Below are 20,914 nucleotides of genomic sequence, written 5' to 3' on the forward strand. Positions count from 1 at the left end.
TGTTAGTCAGCCGTTTTGGAGTGACATCAGATTTGGGGTGACTGATGCCTAATCCTTTATTGTTAAGCACACTGTAGCTGTAAGAAATTTCAGTGTGAACATATGGAACAAATTACGAATGGGATATCAGCGCGCAAAGGCAAACATGGTAGTGTATAACCATTAAATAATTCAGTACAGGAAATTGCACTGACCTGCAAGAATAATCCGAAATGCAAGGAGAGAGATGCATTTCAGGCTGCAGTTCCACATGCACCCTGAATCAAGCTGGTAGCACGTCACTGCCTAAGGTCAGATCCTTCCCCTTCTTCCTCTCTTTCTTCCTCCTCTTTTGTTCCTGCTCCCAGCAGCCCAGGCCTACCCTGCCTCTGTGTCAGCTCCAGTGCTCTTGGGATCCCACAGCACAGCTCTGCTCGCTAGCTCAGGAGCAATCCAATTTCTGTGACTTTGCTGCCTGTTTAGTGAATTGAACTGCAGCAGAGGTCCTAAACGTGTGAAAATTAGCAAAAGGCACCATGCAAGGATGAGCAGGCAGAGCAGAGCAGGTGACATTTCCCCCTTTTAGAGGTGGGGAACAGCTCAATCAACCAAACCCAGCTGATGGAGCTGAAGGCTTATGTAGAAATGGTCTGCAATGTACAATAGCATTCTCTTGAAATTTCTTTGCTTCAGACATGTGATAAAGCACTTGATAAAAATTACTGTGCAAATTCTTTTTCTTAAAGATAAGGTCAGATGAGATGGTTGTTTCAATTCCCTTTTGTTTCCAGCTCTGTGAATGTGTACTTTATATGTTTTAGATTGAGTGGAATTAGGGGGTATTTGCAAATATTCAGATTAAAATGATGTATTTTGAATTCAGAGGAGGCAAGTTCAAGCTGCAGTGTTTACACCCCCAAGGTGTCCTCCCTCCCTGGCCCATTCCGCAGATGACACAAAGGCAGATTCAGGTTTGCTCCCTTTGCCATCCACCGATCACTGGGGTCTTTCAGACGCGATAAGACATTCACTAAAATGACTACATGGGGTTGAACCAAAGGTCCATCTGGTCCAATGCTCATCTCACAAGCGGCTTTAGCAGTTGTTAGGGAACAGCAGAGAAAGCATATATGAAACTTTGCCTAGCTTCCAATTATTTTTAGCACAGAGAATTTCCTGAGCTGGATGTGGCTGCTGTCTGCTTACTAACCCTCTGTACATTTCTTTTCCAAGTACTTGTCCGTTTTTTCCTTGACTCCAAGTCTGTTCTTGTGTACCCAGAGCCTCCTTTGGTAATAAATGCTCCCAGTCTCCTGCGGGCTGCGCATAGAGCCACCTCCTCCTCTTTGTTTTCAGCCTGATTTGTACCAGGTCCATTTGGTTCCCTCCTAATTCTTGGTTCTGAAACTACGGTCACGGTGTTGAGATGATGACAATAATGCAAACACATGCAGTTTTTCCATGCACACAGTGCGTGAAGGCAGAAAGATGTTCAGGAGGTGAGTGATCCAGGTGTATCACAATTCCACATGGTTGTAAGTGTAAACCTTTTTCGGACCACTCTCCTGGACTTTGTTCCATCCCGGCGTGCTTTATTTATTTATTTTCCTACCAGAAATGTTGACCAGCAGTGCTCATGACCTGGCACTTGACTTCCCACGGCCAAGACTGAATTCTGACAGAAATTCTCCTCAGCCCTCTCAGGGCTTCTGCACCCTCCGTCGCCTGAGGGACAAAGAGGTGAGGCGAGCGGGGGGGGGGGGGGGGGGAAGGAGTCCTGTCAGCAACCCAGCTGGGGCTAATCCTGGGGGCTACATCGCCCCCTGAGGGGCCAAGCCCGGCCCGGGGCTCCCCGTGGGTGTGCTGTCAGCCCCCCGGGACCGTCCCCTTCCCGTGGGGACGAAGCCGCGGCTCCCCCGCCGTGTGACAGCCGGGGGGGGACGCTGCTGCCTCGGCGGCCGCCGCCGTGCGTTTTCTCTCCCCGCCCGTGACACAATAACACGGAAAGCGGGGCGGGCTGGGGTGGGGGGTGTGGGGACTGCCGGGCGGGGGGGCAAAGGGGGAGCCAGGCGATACGGCGACCTGCCTGTCCCCTGCAGGTGGGGACAGGCGGCTGGGGGCTGTGGGGACCCGGCGCTGAAGCCCGGGGAGGGGGCCGGTCCCCCTCAGCCGGCGGTGCTGTGCCCTTTAGGCCGGCGGCGATGGAGGAGGGCATGAGCAGCATGCAGCAGAAAGCGGCGGAGCTGGAGCACATGGCCGAGGTCCTGCTCACCGGCGAGCAGCTGCGGTAAGAGGCGCCTTGTCCCCTTCCCCGTGCCCCGGCAGGGCTCTGCTGGTGGCCGGGGGCGTCCCCGGGGGGCGACGGGGGAGGTCTGGCAGCCCGGCACCTGCCCTGCTGCCTGCAACACCCCGGGGTCCGTCCTGTCTGCAGCGGGGGCCGGGGGGCTGCTGCTGGACACCCCCACCTCGGGGTCACCTTCTGCTGGCTGCCCAGCCTGGGAGAAATGGGGAGAGGGTGGCAAGTGGGGAGGGGGAAAACCCAAATCACGAGGAAAGTGCTGCCGCTGCACTTCGGCCGTGGTCCCGCACCATCCCTGCCCCTCTGCGGTGGTCCCACACCACCCCTGCATTTCTCCGGTGGTCCCACATCGTCCCTGACCCTCTGTGGTGGTCCTGCACCATCCCTGAGCTTCCGCGGTGGTCCTGCACTGTCCCTGCGCCTCTGCAGTGGTCCCGTGCCATCCCTGCCCCTCTGCAGTGGTCCTACACCACCCCTGCCCCTCTGCGGTGGTCCCACACCACCCCTGCTTTTCTCTGGTGGTCCCCCACCGTCCCTATCCCTCTGCAGTGGTCCCACACCACCCGTGCCCCACAGGGCTGCTCCTTGCTCCCCCGCTGCCCTGCACCCCGCAGCAGCTTGCTCCGGGCTCCCCAGCGGGTGCAAGGGGATCCCCGCCGTCACCGCCGGCAGCAGCGCTCGGTGCTGCGTGCCCGGAGCCGTGCGCAGCACGGAAACTGTTAACAGAAATGCCTGACTCAGTTAATTTTTAATTTCTGTGGTGTGTTTAGTGTGCCATCTGTACCCGTGCACTACAGGGGAGAAAAGAAATGTTGAGCCTTTCGGTTCGTTGGTGCAGCAGCTTGTGATTCGGGAGGAAAAAGCCCGTTATTATCGTGTGTTATATGTATAACTAGAAGGAGATTGTAAACATATTTTTTTCTGTAGCTTTTGCTTGAATTTTCTTTGAATGTTTTGCTCAGATGCCAGACAAACACTGCGAAACGATAGAAACGCTGCTTGATTTGGAAGGTGCCATCCTTGCTCCCAGTACAGACACTGGTGTTGTTACTGGTGGCATCTACAGGGAAAGCACCGTTGGCACCTTGTGATGCACACCAGTGATACCCGTGGTCAGGCAGTAAGCAGGTTTGTGGTCTGGCTCCAGTACACACCAGAGCCTGCTCCAACCTTCAGATTTTTCATCAAAGTAGCTAGAAATGAAACCTTGGGTGAAAGGATGTACTGGCATGCAGGCTCTGCAGGGTGGACTTAGTGCTGAGTTGTTTGTAAAAGTGCCTGATAAGAATCCCACCGTCTGTAATTTATCTCACTAGATGTTGACTATTCAGTTTTAATAATAATAAAACAAACAAACAAACAAACAAAAAAAACCCTTCTATTAAGGTCAGCTTAAGTCCTTTTATGTTTCTTGTAGTTAAATATAAAAGCAGAAGCTTTGCAGTCTTCCCCTAAGGAGAAGACTGAGGAACTGCAACAAATCTGGCTCCTACAATCAGCTCATTAGCATCACAATCAAGGATGTCATTTGTCACCTTATTTATTGAAGTAATAAAACATGGTGCTATTTTTGAACAGGATAATCTACAGAAACAATTATTCCCCGACCCATGAAGTTACCTGTGGCCATTCCTTCAAAAATACACAGAAAGTCTCCTTGGACTGCGGTTTCGTGAGCAGCTCATCCCACGCTCTGCTGCCAAAAGGGGAGATCTGCTCTCCCCCTTTCCCTCTTCCTGCTGCCCACTCCTGGCTCTGCAGTCCCACCTCCCACACACTGCCAGCTCGCATACTTCTCGCACCTTTCCAGGGGCGGATCCAATGTGGCCACCTGGCAGGCAGGCTACTTTGCTGATCTGATGGCTGCCAACATCCACAGAAGATAGGTGGTGGGAATGTGGAGCCAGGAGGAGGGAGAGGAGGTGGTGGAGAAGAAGCAGGTTCTCCCATTTTGGCAGGACCGAGCTGTAGGATCGGCTGGAGCTGTCTTGAAAAAATGCACCCTAAATCATCTCTCTTCCCCTAATTCTGGTTCTGTTCCTCTGTTGGGATGCTCTGTACAAAGGGTTGGTTTTCTTCAGTTTTCCAGACAATAAAAGCTGCAAAATGTAAGAGAAAACTGGCTGGTAGACAAGTCCTAGCTGACCATATGTTAAAGTTCCCCTTTTCCTGTCCAAAATAAGGGTATAATTGTTAATGGCAAATGAAACCATGGGAGGTTTTCAGGATCAAAGACAGGCTATCTCAGAAGCCTGTGGGGCAGACAAACAGATGCTAGAAAACCAACACGCACATGCACTCAAGGAAACGTACTGTACTCTATTCTTAGTGATGCTTGCAAGTGCTAGCTAAGCCCTGAGCGGGAGTGATGCAGTGGGACAGGTGATTATGTGTGTATTTGGGTGAAAGTGCACACGGGCAAGTGTTAGTGCTGCAAGATGAACGCGTAACTTCGGAGTAAAAGTGTAAGATGAAACTGCGAGCGTGGTGTTGCTTACACAAAACCAAGAAAATGTCGGTATTTAAAGAGCTCTTGTACGAGACCAAACAGCTTGTGTCTAAGCCCAGGTGCTTGTGGTAGCTGCTTGATTAAAATTCCTTACCACGTTCCTATTGCCCCGGCCTCACGTGCTGCCCCATTGCCGTGGTCTGTTTGCTGTGTGTCCGTCCCTCCCTGGCTGGGATCTCTTTGTGCAGCGTGAGCTGAAGGCATCGTAGCAGCGCCTGGTGCAGGCACGGGGCTTTCATGCACCAGCTTTGGTCTTTAGCAGTTTGTGGGAGATGAGGCTGTAATGTAAATCCTGGCGGCATTATTTATGGGAAAATAAGCTGAACTCAGAGCTGCATGTTAGCTAATATAATAAATTGTAATATCCAGTAGGGTCCTCTGCCTCTAAAGGCAGTATCTGGCTAAGCAAATACCTAACCAACTCTTCCTTTTGGTTAATGGGAACATATTTTTAAAGGCGAGGACTTCTGAAGCTTGGCTCTTGGTAGGCCTTTTAATTGTTGGACAGATGGCTACGAAACAAAGCTGAAGACTCCCCTATCTCAGCAGTGTGGCACTTCAGGAAAGACCCTCTGGGAGCTTCTTGCTGCCCTGCAGAAGACCAGGAAGAGCGAGGCAAGAGCTGGGATGGGCATGATCCAGCTGAGGGCTCTCCAGGCCATGATGATCCTACAAGGGGACAAACCGCTGGGGCAGGTTTGAGAGCTCCAACAGACCCAAAGCAGTTTTTGTCCCTATTCTGCTGTGTTTTCAAAAACCCTTCAGCTATTCAGTGGTGAGCTTGTTCTTCAGAGGATGGCTGCCATGAAGACGTCCTCCAGAGGTTACAAGTGACCTGTACAGACCTCTTCCCTGTGGAAACTTGTGCTCAGGAGAACCATGGAGCATTTGTCTTCCTCGGGACTGGGAGAGCCCTTGGAAGCCTCCACCCCGCTGAGTCCCAGCCTTCAGACACCTGCCTGAGTGCAGCTCCAGGGAGTGAATGTCCCGGCGATTCTCGATGGGTGTGCGCGAAGGGAAGCGTCACAGCCCTGGTACTTTGGCTGGTCACAGGCGTGTAACCGCTGGGACGTCCAGCGGCACTACTGAAGTCAGGAGGAATTTTATCTGAAGCAGGGCAATTCGCCGTTCATTCCCCTCCCAGCAGAAGGCAACACGTTATGCCCGCTCCAGCACTGGTTGGCGGAAGGATTGAAATCTCACTGTTGGAGTTTGAGCATTAACTTGGTTACAGCTGGCAACCAAGAGCAGTTTCAACAGGCATGTGTTGATATACTTGCTGGCTGCCTGTCTTACAAGTCAGGGTTGTCTGATATCTCACTCATCTGCTAATTGCTTCTCGATGCCAGATTGTCACTGAAATCTGGTATGTCTTCCAAGAGTCCCTCGTTTCTCACAGAAAATGTGCCTAGTCATTCAGGGTGTCTTCAGGCTTTGCTTGACCAAACAGCAATATTAAAAGGGCACTTATTTTTTCTTTCTATTTATTTATTTTACCAGAAATTGCCATTGTCTGTGTGGTGCGGCTGTCTGAAATAGGTGAAACTTTAATGACATTTAATGTTTCTTCTCTGCAGATTTTTGGATACCAGCCTGTATGAGAAGCAACACCTTTTCCAACTCACACTTCTGTTAAATGGTTTAGTAAATAATTAGGAAACTTTTAAAATGAGCCAAAGACTTTCTGCAAGTAAGACAGTTTCTCATCTCCTTTGTTTTTGGTTAGGGAAGTGCGAAGTATGCTTAGTATGCTTTTAAATCTCTTTTTCTTACATTCCTCCTGGAAAGACAAGATGTAAGATAACGGTTTAACAGAAATTTGTTTGCCTTATTATCAGAATTTGTACAGGACTTTCATTTTACAGAAGAGGTTTTACATGGTAAAGAGCTGTAAATTTTGAAGCTGAGAAAAGCCAGAACCAGTTTTCACTGGTCTTCCAAGGGTCCCGCTTCAGGAATATTATCACTTTAAGAAAACTTCTTAATAAATTAGAGTGCATGACTTTCACAGTCATTAACTTCTCCAGTATGATAGCGCCTACAGGTCCATAAATTTTTTTCTTATTCTGAGCAATAAATAGTCAACCTTTTTCACTCCAGAAGGGTTCAAAAGTTCATTGGCATTCAAAGATGCAAAACACCCATGGTGCATAGCAGTAAGAGAAATGCAATCAAGAGAACCATGCCTTTAATGTAATAACATAGAAATTGATCATATCAGTATCAATCATATAGCTACACAATTTATTTAATGCTGTCACTGTGCTTGAAACTATATCAACGCTGTAGTGATGCACATCTGCAGCTGTGTGGTCTTGTGCACTAAAAGGAACGTGAGGATTTCAGATACAGAATCGCCTTGAGGTCACTTCCTCTACAGTCAGGTCCAGACTGGTATTCAGATATTAAACGAACTTATATGGCATTTTTAGAGACAGAATTCATTAAGGTTAGATTCTGTGATCTGCCTAAGCCAATCCGATATTGTATGCGCTTTTCTCCCACCTGCACCATGTTCCTGCAGCTACCTTAGTTCTCCCCTGGTAGCTGCATTTCCATTAGCAAAGAGCTTACTGATTGGCCTCAGAACTAACCCTAACAAAATATTTTTCATTTGTCTCGCTCGAGAAGGCTCATGTCTGCTGACTTGAGGGCAGATAGGACACAGGAGGTTATATCATCAGATCTTTGTGGAATGAAGTGCTTCAGAGCTTTCTGCCCAAATAATTTCACCTTCGTTAATTTGTTTTCCAAAAATCAAGCAACCAAAAAATTGGCAGTCTTCTCTGTGAAATTCCACCAGAGCAATACGCTGAAAGAAAAGGTTTCAAAGTGAAGGTCGGGAAGGTCACGAAATTAAGTGCTTTGACACCCAGAAGTTTCCTGCTATCTCTGTGCTATCACAACACTTTTAATGATATGTTTTACCTAATGCAAATTAATTGTAATTTTTTTAAACAGCGTGATATTTTTCAAATGGATATGTTCATTTTTTTTGTAGAATCTTTGATACATGATTCACCTTCTTATGTCTTTGAGTCTTGCCCATTTGTACTAATTTTGATGATATCAGGCCCCCTATATATATATTATATATATATTTATATATATATAAATATATATATTTTTTATATACATATATATTCCCATATATATATATGGGAATATAAGGAATTTTAATCAAGCGTGTGTGCATGCTTATATATGCATGTATATATATAGATATACATATATGATATATGTATATACATATGGTTCAAGTGCCAGGAATCTCCATTTCTCATTTTTTCCAGTTAAACTTTTGGTTATTCAGCATTTCTGGAAATCCAGGCGTAAGGCTTTCGTTTGCTCGTTTGCTCAGGTCTTTCCCTTAAGCTCTTTTGATAATTGAGCCACTCCAGTCAGCAGCTGTCCTGGAGCACAGCTCTGAGTTAAAACAGTGAACAATGCATGTGCAAACAGCGATCTCTTGCTCTATGTCCACAGTAAGGCGGATGTTGTAAGAGTGGCTGCTGCTGTATATTCTGTGTATTCCATTCCAGGTGGAGTGAATCATTAACTTTTGTCTCAGGTTAGCAGAGATTAGCAGGCAAGCCAAGGGTACTGTATTTGAACCATGTGCAAGAGTAGGTTTTATCTATTTTAGATTAGAGGAGCTGCCTATGAACAGGTGAAGGAAACTGCTCTGATATTGGTGCAGGAAGGGCAGGATTAATATGCCACAGGCAACCTGGCTTTGCCGTATCCCGCACTTATTACACAACCCCTGCTCCTGTGGGGGCAGTGGCCATAGGCTGGCAACGTGACAGAGAAGTGCTCCTATCACTTGGTGTTATTATTTACTATTTGTATAGTGATCGCGCCTAGGAATTCAAGCTATTTATCAGGTCCCTGCAGGGGCAGGCTCTGTGTGCTCAGAGGAAAGATAAAGCCCTTGCAACACAAATCTTGGCCACAGCTGGTGGCAGTTTCGTGCAGCAGACATGGAACCCAAAAGTGACATTCCCAAGGTGCAGAGAAAAATACCTCTGGAGATGCAGAGGTTACACGGCGTGTGCCGGGATGGGATGGCAGGGAGCTCTGGGAATAGTGTTCAGGAAAGGACCCGCTCTTTCCCCTCTCCGAAGTCCCACTGCAGGGTGAGAGCCCAGGCTGAAGCCAGGAGGGAGGTCAGCCAGCTTTCCCTCATGGATAACTGGACAAGGAGTAGGCAGCAACCTGTGCATCTCAAGTTAACTGAGAGGTATTTCTTTTATCTATAGATGCCAGTACTTCTTGAATTGTAAGCATTTTAGAATTTCCGTGCTTTCTTTGATGTAAAATTTAACAACTTGAAGGGTGCAGTCACAGCAGCAAAAGTTAGCTTCTTCCCAGCCCAGCTGAGATCCTGGTGTTGGCTTCTGTATCCCATAGCCAAGCACCCAGGCACTGCGTGCTGGCCTGGGTGGTACCTTTTGGCGTAGGGTCTGCTCTCAGAAACTGATAGTCCCTTCTAAAAATCCAGACCCTTCTCTCTTTCTTGCCACTTACTCTGTTTTTTATATTTGTAACCCTTGTATTGTGGTTAGCTCTTTTTGCCTCCTTCTTCCTGGCATCACATGTTTGCGTGAGCACTTTTGCTGACTAGAAGATATTTTTTTCTCGTTGAAAGCAAGGCTTGAATACAGTGATCTGCTCAAGCTTTTGCGGGAAAAGGTTAAACTGATGAAGAACTGGCAAAGGGAATGAAAGTTGTGGTAAGAAAAAGTAAGAAATAAGCAGGTTTGGTACTTGCACCTGGGCTTGAAAGAAGAATACACTCCATAAAAATGCCACAGAAAACAAAGTACACAAACAATCTCTGAAGAGAAACTGCATTGAGGTGCTAAAATAATGACAGGAGCTACAAAGCTGGAGATCTCAGCAGAACCACTGGCACTCACTGGGTGAAGCACACACTTCATGTTAGCCATGGCCTATTGCTTTTCTTCCTTAACCAAGAGCAGAACATCTAGACCACATATTTTAAATAATTTTGATGTGTAAACCATTGGATTTAAATAGAACTTAAACCTGTTTAGGCATAGTGTCACAAGGATCCTTACTTACAGTGGTTTCACTAAGACTATTAGTACTGCAAATAGGATGGACAGTTTTATGAAGGCAGTTTGCCTCAGCCAGCCAGCAGAAGGACAGATGAGAAGGAATTTTTAATCAATTTTGTAAATATCAACATGTTTTTTTTTGTAATGGTTTGGGGAGTTGACCTTTGCCTTGAACCTCACATTTTGCTTGTGGCCTAAAGGAGAAATGACTGTATTGTGAACATGCCTTTGTTCCTTGCAGCAGGAAGAATAACAATGATTGTAGGGTTAAAGAAAGCTAGATTATTTAAACCTGCACTGCCAGGAAAGTGCTCTACACTGGGAGTGGAAGCATAATATAATATATAGTGGAAGTGTATTTGGGGGCAGTGGCCACAAAATGGATCATGGGAAGCTCCGCACCAACATGCGAAAGAACTTCTTCCCGGTGAGGGTGACGGAGCGCTGGGACAGGCTGCCCAGGGAGGTTGTGGGGTCTCCTCTGGAGATGTTCAAGGCCCGTCTGGACGCCTACCTGGGCAGCCTGCTCTAGGGAACCTGCTATGGCAGGGGGGTTGGACCCGATGATCTCTGGAGGTCCCTTCCAACCCCTACAATTCTGTGATTCTGTGACAACAATGTGCAGCCGTGCTCCTTCGTTTTTGGAAAATGCTGATGCGTAGAGAGAGAACAAGTTGCATGGGAACACAGAGGAAGAGACAAGATAACCCACAGGCTCGCTCGGGCTCTGGTGAAACCTGTGAAGTCAGAGGAGCCTCCTCAGGCAGTGGCTCTGCTTCTGGTGACATCTATTTGTCCGTTCCTCAGCTAGGCCCTGCTTCATGGTACAGCTCTGCAGGGAGCCAGGTGTGCCTGCAGCTACAGATGTGGAGTGAGGCAAAGAGTTTTGAAGGCTAAAATTTCAAGCTGGTATTGCCAATGAAAGCAGTGGTCCCCTCTTTCCCTTATTTCTTTCTGCCTGCTGGTTCCCTGCTTGGTGCTTCCCTTCCTTTGGCTTAAGCACCTCTGGACCATCATCACAGGGTGACCTGCACCGAGGCAGTGATCAGCAGGGCTTTCTGATGGGTGATATTTCAGTTGGGTCAGTTTTACAAACCGATTTACCGCATGACCACAAAAAAGCCCTTTCTGGAGAAGTACGGGCGGGGGAACCAGCTTACACCATTTCACTCCGCTACGGTTTAAGGCTGTGGTTTTCTGATACAGCAGATCTAACTGCAGGCCGCTGCTGCCCTGCTCTTATCGCTTCCCTTGCACTTCTCGCTGACGTTCACGGGATCAGAAGTTCAGGGAACTGCATCAGCTGAAGCCAAGCGAGAAAAGTTTAACTCTCTTAACAGGCCCGGCGTGCGGTCAGGCCTGTGCCAGTGAGGGAGCCAGACAGAAACGCGCGGTCAGGGACGCGTGGCACAGGGCAGCAGCCACTGCTGGTTTGCTTGGCCACCCTCACAGTGCCTAATTTTTCCTACACACAACATGGGTCAGATATTTGCTTGATTCCCACCTCAAAACTTCCGACTCTGACAGAAGACTGTAAAAATAAGGTTGGGTTTAAATGCTTGATGCACGTGTTATCAGACAGGCCCAGCAACTACCCGTTTATTTCTTGTTCAAGGTTTATTTCTTGTTCAAGGTTTTTACCTTTCCTTCCGTGCTCCTGTCAGGGTGTAGTGCACGAACAGGGGCAAACACTGACGTGTGCATTTCAGACGTTTTGAAATTTGGGCTGTGCAGTTTATATGGGCAGCACACCGCAGTGCTACCTGTGTGAGAGCGCTGCTGCAGAGTGCGACCTCCATGTTAATTACCAGCCCTGTAATTTTACAGTCTTCATCGTTTGTTTCTTATGAGTGCCTCAATCCAGTAAATGCGCTCAGATCTCAAAGGTGCATTTACAAATAATTAAAAAATATGCCTGATTGTGCTTGCTAATTCAGAGCAAACATAGAAGCTGGCTTTTGCATAGTGAGGCCGTAATTCTTCATTTCCTTGCAACAGTGTGAGCGATTACATGGGGTACCACAGCTATGGCAGAGGGATTTGCAGGCAGAGGAGAGCTTTCTGGGTTATGTGGAGCACCAGGGGCTATCGGTCACGCTGTGGGTCCTACAGCAGCGTTTGCTGGTGTGTCTGGCTGCTGCTGCAGAAAAGGGCAGGGGAGCTGGGCTCCTGCTTTGCTGGTGGGCCTGCTGTAGTGCTTATCTCACCCCATGGTGAGCAGTCTGGGGAGCTCAGCCAGGTTACAGTGGTGTTGTCCTAATGCCAATGACAGTGCAAGGAGAAAGGTCACCTGGCCTGGGGCCAGGGGTGAGGAGCTCCAAAGACCCCACGGTCCAACAGACTTCTCATGAGGTTGAACCATGATACAGCTGTGCCAGACCAGGGGACCCTTTTCACCCTTTTTGTCTTCTGTTCCCTGGCTATCTGTCTTCTACTTACCTTGTGCCATCTCCGGAACTCATCAAACCTCTCCCTGAGTTCATTTAACTTAATGGCTTGGCAGAACAAGGAGCGAAGATTGTTTCCTGCCTGGTTAGTGAGTTGAAATGATTTACAGAGAGGGCCAGAGCCAGCACAAGGGAGAGATCGGGACTGTACAATGATGATAAATGGAGGAGAAAGAAAGAGCAAAGAGGAAGTATAAAAGGGGAATAAGGCCTTCTCCTTCTGGTGGCAGAGATGTTAGATGGATCCATCTGCCTGTTAGAGCATAGCTTCTGTTCTGGGCCCAGAGCTGGAATGGTGCTCTGGTAGGACTGGGAGCCCGTGGGACACTCCCATGGGTTATGGGGCAGAGCAAGTTTGCATCCCACCAGCCTGGGAGGCTGCACAGAGCTTTCATTTCCAAAAGAACCTGGAGATGTACCTGAAATCACAATGGGACTGTATTTTCCTATCTTTATACGGACAAAAAACAACAAGTGTGCAGTCTCTGGTAGTAGCCCTCTCTTACAATTGAAACTTAAAATGTTAATATGCTTCAAGACTCTGTAGTCTCAGGTTCTCCGGCTGGTTTGTCAGAACTTTTGTTGGACATGAGAGATTTCATACCTGATGCGTATACTTCAGACATAAGCCTGCAGCTGACAGACATCCCCTGGGCATGATACGCTGCCGGTTGGATGGACAATGTACCTTTTGGCCTGTCTCATCAGTGGGGCTGCCCAAAGTCACATGCTGCTGGTTTTCGGTATTACAAAGAATAAAAAACCCTTTTATAATGGGAATCCCCAAGATCACATCCCAGAGCATTGCAAGGCACCATGCAGCAGATGGAAAGATGGCCTTGCTCCCAAATTCTCTGTAGTCCAAGTGTAAAACAAAGAGATAGCAAATGATTACAGGCCCAGAAGACAACATGATTGTTTTGAATCAGTGCTGGTCATTGTGATAGAAGTGCAGCTTCGGCACACCACCTGCTTAGCTGTCAAGGTTTTTGGTGGAGATGACAGCAACGCTGGGCAGGATTTGTGGGACTACATCCAGATAGCTCTGTGGATGTTTGGGTGAGGGTGTCTCCTATGTACTGAGGCAACAGGCACAAAGCTGCTTGGTTGAAGGTTTAAAACGTAATGGCAAAGCTAGAGGTAGATGGCCAGTGAGAGCAAAAGCCAACAGTGCCTGAGAGATGGTGATAGCAAAGGTGGGAGCTTGAAAGTGAAGATAAGAATGGTTATATAATGTTTGATGTGACAGAAGAGGAGGAGGAGGCAGTGCAAGGAATCGGGGAAATGGGCAATGTGATTGAGACGAAGGGCTGAGGAAATTATCTTTTCAAGGACATTCCAGCTAGATAAGAGCCAGACAAGACAATATTTGTCAAGGGCAGAGCGCAGAACAAGCCTTGAGGTATAAGATAATAGGGAAGGAGAACTTGGAAGAGAATTTGAACTTTCTGGGGGAGGATTGTGGCTGTCCTAGAGGTGCATTGCAGGAGGAATCTGCAGAGACCAAAGTTCTTCTGCTTGTAAGCAGGACTAACACTATCATATTTATCTTTTATGGATCTTATAAAATGTACCTGGCTTGGGGAGATTCTCCCATCCTTCAGTAGCACAGCTGCCATCTAGCACAGAGGCCTTTCACCTTGGGTCATTGGGTTTTCTGTGTGTTTATTTCACTGCTTCTCTCACTAAGAGCTACTGCCCAAACTGGTATATTGCCATAATGTTCCCATTACTTTTCAGCTGAATTGCTGTACAATCTGCTGGCTCTGTGTTTGCACTACTTTCTTGCATATTGGGCCAAATGCGTTTATTGGCAGCAGTTAAAAGAAGTGTTCCTCTGTTGTATCCGTTGGTCTTCACATTGTTAATCGTGTCTTCAAAGCACCGGGGCTGCTTACAGCAGGCCTGCGTATTCCTTTGTGTTTTCACAAGCCATTCTCGGCTCTGATGTAGCAAGCAAACCAAACTCGGGGCATAATTACAACATGGTTCATAAAAACAATGATTTTTAATTTAATTCACATGAACACTGCAAGAACATTCACAGGAAGCTGATGTTGTGAGAGCTTGTCTGAGGAACGAGAGTCCAACACTTACGCAGATCCACTTTGGGAAGAGAATCTGACAGCACGTGGCCAACACATCACTCAACATTAGGATCGCAAATAAAGGAAATGACTTCTGAAAAGATACTAGCAAAGCATTATTTATAGTGCCAATTGTCTGCAGTAGAACAATTTCCTTTCGTTTCTTGCAGAAAAGATCCTTCTCTTGATAATCACACATCCTTTTCTGCAGAAGTGTAAAATTGTATAGCTTAGAAATCACAGTGATATAATAGAAAGCTGTTAATTGTTTCCTGATGCTCAGGAGGTAATTAACTTATACTTTCCTCTAGCTGAAATTAATCTATTTTTAGTAGGATGTGGAAAGTGCAATTGCTAGCTTAAATTGCTATTTTGATACTCGGTCAGTGGAAACAGAGCAAGACTGTGTTGTGAAGAAGCTAAAAGTACAGTTATGATGCACAAATTCTGAAAGAAATTATGCAAATACAATTTGGAGAATTATTTGGGGCTTACTGCTGGCTGCACCTATGTAAATGAGCGAATGTAGGAAAGACAGGGAGAGTCCACCTCAAGGTGCACAGGGATAGGACAAGAGGCAGTGAGCCCAATTTGCGTGGGAATGTCTAATTAGACAACTGGAAAAAAATAATCACCATGAGGATAAGTCAAAAATTGGAATAGGGGCCTGGAGAAGCTCTGGACTCTCCATTTTTAGAGATATTCAAGTCTTGACTCAACTTGTGACTTGACCTAAGATTTACACTTATGTAACTTGTACTAACCTGACTTGCTTTGAATGAAGGTTGGACCAGATGACCTCCAGATCTCCCTTCCAACCTAAATTATTCTCTGTTTTGTGAAGACGTGGTGTCATGTCATATGATTTTAGCTGTGGTGACTGATACTATCAAGATTTTGTTACTGGCTGATAACCAGCGGTTATTACCCACTCAGTTGTACTGGTGGGAGGGCTTGTGAGAGTAATTCCTAAACTTCTTCAGTGCAAAATCAGCTAGGTTGGTTTGTACAACTGATGCAGTGGTTGACAGTACCACTTCTTTACCAGTGTCCAGCTTTTCAGGCAAATTTAAGGACTGGAAATATATCTATTTCCAAATGAATGCCCAAGAACCTTTGATATCTATTGATTTCCCAAACTGGATTTTAATGATGAATGTGAAGGTGAGAACGTGGTTCCATTGGCCATGCTGTCTTAAGTTAGGCCAGGATTTTTTCCTCAGATCATGTGAGATTCATGAGGTGCCAACATTGCAACTCATGCCACTGCCAAGAGAGCTTTCTGAAGTGAATACGAAGAATATATGAAGAACTTGGGGTTAGAAACTAGGATAAGAAACAAAATGCATGTACTTAGGCTGTACTCAGGTTTTATATCAGTGCTCAAAGGGTGAGAATAGAGAAAAGAATGGGGGTTGTGTACAGAGTAATAGATGCTGGAAGACTAGTCCATCACTTCAGTGCCAGAAATCACTCTGGCTATGTCATGTTGGCATTACGAGCGGAACAGTAATCCCAGGGCAAACCACCTGCTCCTCCTTTCTCGCTGCCTGCATGGTGACGAGACAAGTAGATAGAGTGCTCTCAGGTCGTCTCACATAGACGTGGTGTACAAAGTGCCCAATTCAGCTGTTTATTTGTGTGCATAAATAGATCCCTATCTTTCCATAGTCCCGTGGCTCCGACTTTGCATGTGGAAAATAGAATTGCAGTCTCCCTTTAAGGGAAGGAAGGCATTAGAGCTGTTAACACTTTCTTCCCTTGAAGAGACGTGTCTCATCCGATGATCTGTTTGGAAGGTGAAGAGATGTATTCCTTTGCCCTTACATATGTGGTGAAGGGTATATTAATAGATTGGTCATGTGCACCATCATTATCCTGATTTTATTTATTTTTTTAAATAATTACATTAAACATGCACAAAGCAATGAGATTTGATGCTTTCTCTTTGTACTGTTTTGCTTTATCACAATCCAGCAAGGCCTACATCCTTCAAAATACTTCATAATGGGGGAAAATCCAGTCATTTTGGCTTTCTATAAAGTAGTGGTTTTTCCAAATGCTATACTTTGGGCCTACTCTAATGAATCAAACAGTGGTGTTTGCAAGATAATTGCTTGCATTCACTCTGTTTGGCTGCAGAGGGGCTAGAGCTGCTCCGAACTAATATATTAAGAGCTGCATATGATTTTTTTTCTCTTTTGTTAAATCTGTAAATCAACACCAGCTGAAACAGTGTATTCTACATAATTTCACATGAAATATGTTTGTGCTTCATGTTGCTTTCTTTTCTGATGAATATGGAACATCTGAGTTTGTACGAGGCCAGCAACAGCATTTCTCTGGGGAAACACATTACTGGGGCAAAGGAGGAAGAAAAAGGGATTGCATAAACTGTTCAGGAGAAACACAATAAATATGGAAAGAAAAATTTCCTTAAACGTACAGTGGCTGGGGAAAACATCCAGTGGACTGGTATTGTGACATTTTGTTGCAGGCTGAAGGCTGTACACAGCACATCTTTTCAGGCAAAAAATCATTATTTCACCTCAGAAAATGATTGGCCTGTGGAAAACACCCCCAGATGGGTGTTGGCAACCTGGTCAGTAATTTCATGTTTTCAGTGCCCACAAACCTTCTGCAGTTTCAGCAGTTCGTATATGCACAGTCTATGTACATGTGGACCAAAATCCTGCATAATTCTGCATTCAGAAAGCCCATTGTAATTACATTCAAAGTAAGACCTAATTGGCAGTGTTTGTGTTGTGCTTTGATAGCCAGGGTGAGGAATGGACTAAACCATGGCAGGCTTTGTGGCATGCCTCCTTGTGTCAGGGTGGCTGTGGTGAGAGATGCCCGTGGCCTACCTGCCCGACTGTGGTCGTTCCTACCGTCTGAGGAGGCACCACACCCTGGCTGCCTGCAGATCCTGCCTTTCTTCAGGACAGATGTCACCGCTTTTCACGAATAAACGAATTGGTCTTAGGAGTAACACACAACACTGGACCATTTATGCAGACGAGAGGCGAATACCTGAGTCTGTGTGAAGGCGCAGTGCAGGCCTTGGCCTCCCGCCTGCTCTTGTTCTGTTGCCCTTGTGAAACCGGTCCCAAACAATCAATATGTCTTCTGGATTCACATTTAGGCCTGACACAGAGTCTTGGACATGAGGAGACATTTCTTCTCAGAGAGAGCAGTCAGGCACTGGGACGGGTTGCCCAGGGAGGTGGTGGCGTCACCGTCCCTGGGGGTGTTCAAGGAAAGGTTGGACATGGTGCTTAGGGACATGGTTTAGTGGGTGACATTGGTGGTAGGGGGGTGGTTGGAGCAGATGATCTTGGAGGGCTTTTCCAACCTTAATGATTCTGTGATTCTATAAACACGACCATATTGCTGTAATCTAATTGTACCAGCATTCAGCTATGGCTGATCTTGTATGTAAAGCCAGTGCTGTTACGTGGTGAGTAAGGATCAGGATGCACATTCTGAGCTATTAAAGCAATAATAAGTCACAGTTTGAATTTACTGTCAGAGCACATAAATACCTGTTCACTGAGCTTTCTGCATGTGTGGAGAGAGAATTTTGCCTAGAATGAGAAGTGGCAAACACATGGCCCAGCAACGGGAGCAGGCCATTCAGTGGAGCAAGCAGGAGTTCTCTGGGCTCCTTATTTACATATTATTTTAAAGGAAAAATTTCCATTTCATTTTAAGAGCAGGGGAAAAACACTTCTGTAATATTTATCTTTTCAAAGCTCATCTACTTGTGAACATTTAACAAGGCTTAATCAAACATGACAAGTTCCTTGATAGCAGACTGACAGAAGGAACTGTTCATGGAGTGGTTATGCAGCAGCTGTGTATCTTTTCATATCATATATCAGATGTAGAAAACCCTGAGCTCAACCAAAGAAACCATTCCCGGGATTTTTGTAAAAGTGAAATCCTTTGAATATAATTAGTCTTTAAATGTATTTTTATTGATACATTTTCCTTAGCGATGAAGTTCTTCATTAGCATGCCAGAATTTAAGGATGAGTATCCGCATGCCATTGACTAATCCCCTTAAATTCATATAACATAATTGTTCACGTTACATGTTTGTATGGCCTAGACAATGTAAGAGATTTAAAGCAGATAGGACTTTTTTTATCATTAAAACATTTGTGTCAGAGAGTGATCGTTTCTGTGTTTAAAAAATAAATGCAGTAATGTTATATTGCCAAATTGTTGAGTAAAATCATTGTTGCCATTTGGCAGGGATGCATTTGGAGCTAATTTAATGTGCTCTGGAGCAATCAATAGTTTTCCGAAACATTTTTCATTTTTCTCTGGAGAAGGAGATTCATTTCTTCTTCTTCATTTGTCACTTCCTATCAAGCCTTAGTGGATGTTACAGGTTTCTCTTTAAGAAAAGCATATATAAATGAGCAGAATGTTAATTAGGATTATACTGCTTTGTTGCCTCCAGCTGGCAGTGAAGGTCATACTGGCTTATATTTTACACTTAAAGCAATGTTTTTCTTAAGCAAACATGACAACTTAAGGGAACTGAAAAAGGCTGTAACGTGAGTCTACTTAGGCTTCTATACCGTTTTGATTTATTTACTTTAATAATTGCATACTTTATATTATTTCAGTAAATAAAATAAAATAAAAAATCATACGCCACTATATAAAATGAGAGAAATTCCAGACTTAAATAGAGCAGGGTGAGGATGACTGTACAGCTGGGCTGTTTGTGGTAGCTTCTCAAGATCTCAGGTGAGGGCTGGAAAGTTTCTGCAAACCGGAAAAGATTTGGGCCTCAGTGGGATGAGTGGGTGTAGTACGTGGAGGCAGGAAAGCCAACAGTGTACAGACATACAGAGACTTTACCCAAATGTAGATTTGGGCTGTGGAGCTGGCAGAGTGATCCTCTGCCATGGCAGTTCCTCGCTTCTAGGCTTTGATTGAGCAAGGATGCAGACCTGACCCCTGGCCTGTGTATGTGCTGCTGGCCAACTGACGGGATTTTCTCACAGCAGACACCTAGCCATTTTTTGACACAGACGTTTATCACTAAGCTTGTAGTGACAATCCCTCAGATGTTGTTGGAAAATGTACAATGAGTTTGGTGTTAACTATAAACTAGTGACAGGTCAGTTTAATACCTGCCCTCCAGTCAGCCACATAAGGACCGGTGTATATTTGCACAGTAAAAATGGAAAAGAAGTAGTACTGTGCTCCAAAAACAAGAAGGCATGTTCACAAATGTGGACGTTTCTTATCATACTGACAGCTCGTGTGCTTTGGCAAGCGGATGAAGAACGGCAGGTGTCAGAGATTTATGGGGAAGTAATACGCTCCCAAGCAAAACCGTGTTAAGAATAAACATGTTTATTCTTTAAGAACAATAAAACACATTTTTGTGAATCATGCATGGTTACATACCCCAAAATATGCATTTCACAGAATCACAGAATGGCCAGGGTTGGAAGGGACCTCTGGAGATCATCTGGTCCTACCCCCCAGCCGAGCAGGATCACCTAGAGCACATTGCTCAGGATGGCATCCAGGTGGGTTTTGGATATCTCCAGAGAAGGAGACCCCACAGCCTCTCTGGGTAACCTGTTCCAGTGCTCTGTCACCCTCCCAGTAAAGAAGTGCCCCCTCATATTCAGCCAGAACCTCCTGTGCTTTACATCCATGTATTTGGATTCCTTAGTCTATTGAATATCGTTGCATTCACATCATTGCGCATCATCAAGAATGGAATTAAAACTACGTGATGCCTTATTATCATTTGACTTTGCAGTTACCTTACAAGGGTTGGTGTCGACAGATCCTGCCTCCCCCGCTGTCTCACAGATACTTCCCTGATACACAAATACTCTTAGACCCTCCTGCATACACACTTCACATTACACACTTAGAAATTAATGTGCTACAAGGCTAATTGCATCTATCAGCCCATTAAGCAAAACCACATGCCCTTTCTTATGTGAAAGCCAAACCTCTGTGATGGTACCTTTGTCTCTTCTGGAAACTAATAAAAATTTTAACGAGCCTTTTCAAGATGGTTTCTGTCTGCATAACCACTTCTGCTTAATTTAAACAACGCAAGACTTGATTTTTATTTTTTTATTTTTTTTTTCAGCTGAAATAGGGCTTTGAAAAGTCAGTGAATCCTGGTATAGTGCATTCAAAAGCCAGCCTCTGATATTCTTTCTACCTATAATGTTCCCAAGGTTGTTCACAGAAATCTTTGTAAGTCCTACAATTATAAAATGCAGCAAGGTCTTCTGCAGAGTACTGTAATACAGAAGCCTTTAATGTATTTATCACACTTCTCTAAAAGTTAGAAGAGTCTTGCTTCAAGTAACAATTTGAAAATTTTGCTCCAAAACTTTGTCTAATTTTAACATTAGCATCCCTCAACATCAGTTAAGTATTTTTTCTTGCCCTTGGCTTTTAACTCACCTGAAAGATTATATGCACAATTATGTTCCTCTTACTTTTTGTTTAGG

General features: G+C 45.4%; 1 protein-coding gene across 2 annotated transcripts in view; it reads left to right on the forward strand.

Annotated features, from left to right (window-relative positions):
* Positions 1–1,594: 1,594 nt before the first annotated feature.
* DEPTOR (DEP domain containing MTOR interacting protein) overlaps positions 1,595–20,914 on the forward strand; it is a 76,992-nt gene continuing 57,672 nt past the window's right edge. Inside the window, exons 1-2 of one of the 2 annotated variants that reach the window (XM_013185030.3) lie at positions 1,595–1,719; positions 2,171–2,266. In XM_013185030.3, the coding sequence (XP_013040484.1) occupies positions 2,181–2,266 (86 nt within the window). In that variant the 5' untranslated portion in view covers positions 1,595–1,719; positions 2,171–2,180. Of the gene's footprint in view, positions 1,720–2,027; positions 2,267–20,914 lie in introns of those variants that run through there. The other variant, XM_048071332.2, reaches the window with a different exon arrangement.

Source organism: Anser cygnoides, chromosome 2 (assembly GCF_040182565.1).
Source record: "Anser cygnoides isolate HZ-2024a breed goose chromosome 2, Taihu_goose_T2T_genome, whole genome shotgun sequence".
Lineage (NCBI taxonomy): Eukaryota > Metazoa > Chordata > Aves > Anseriformes > Anatidae > Anser > Anser cygnoides.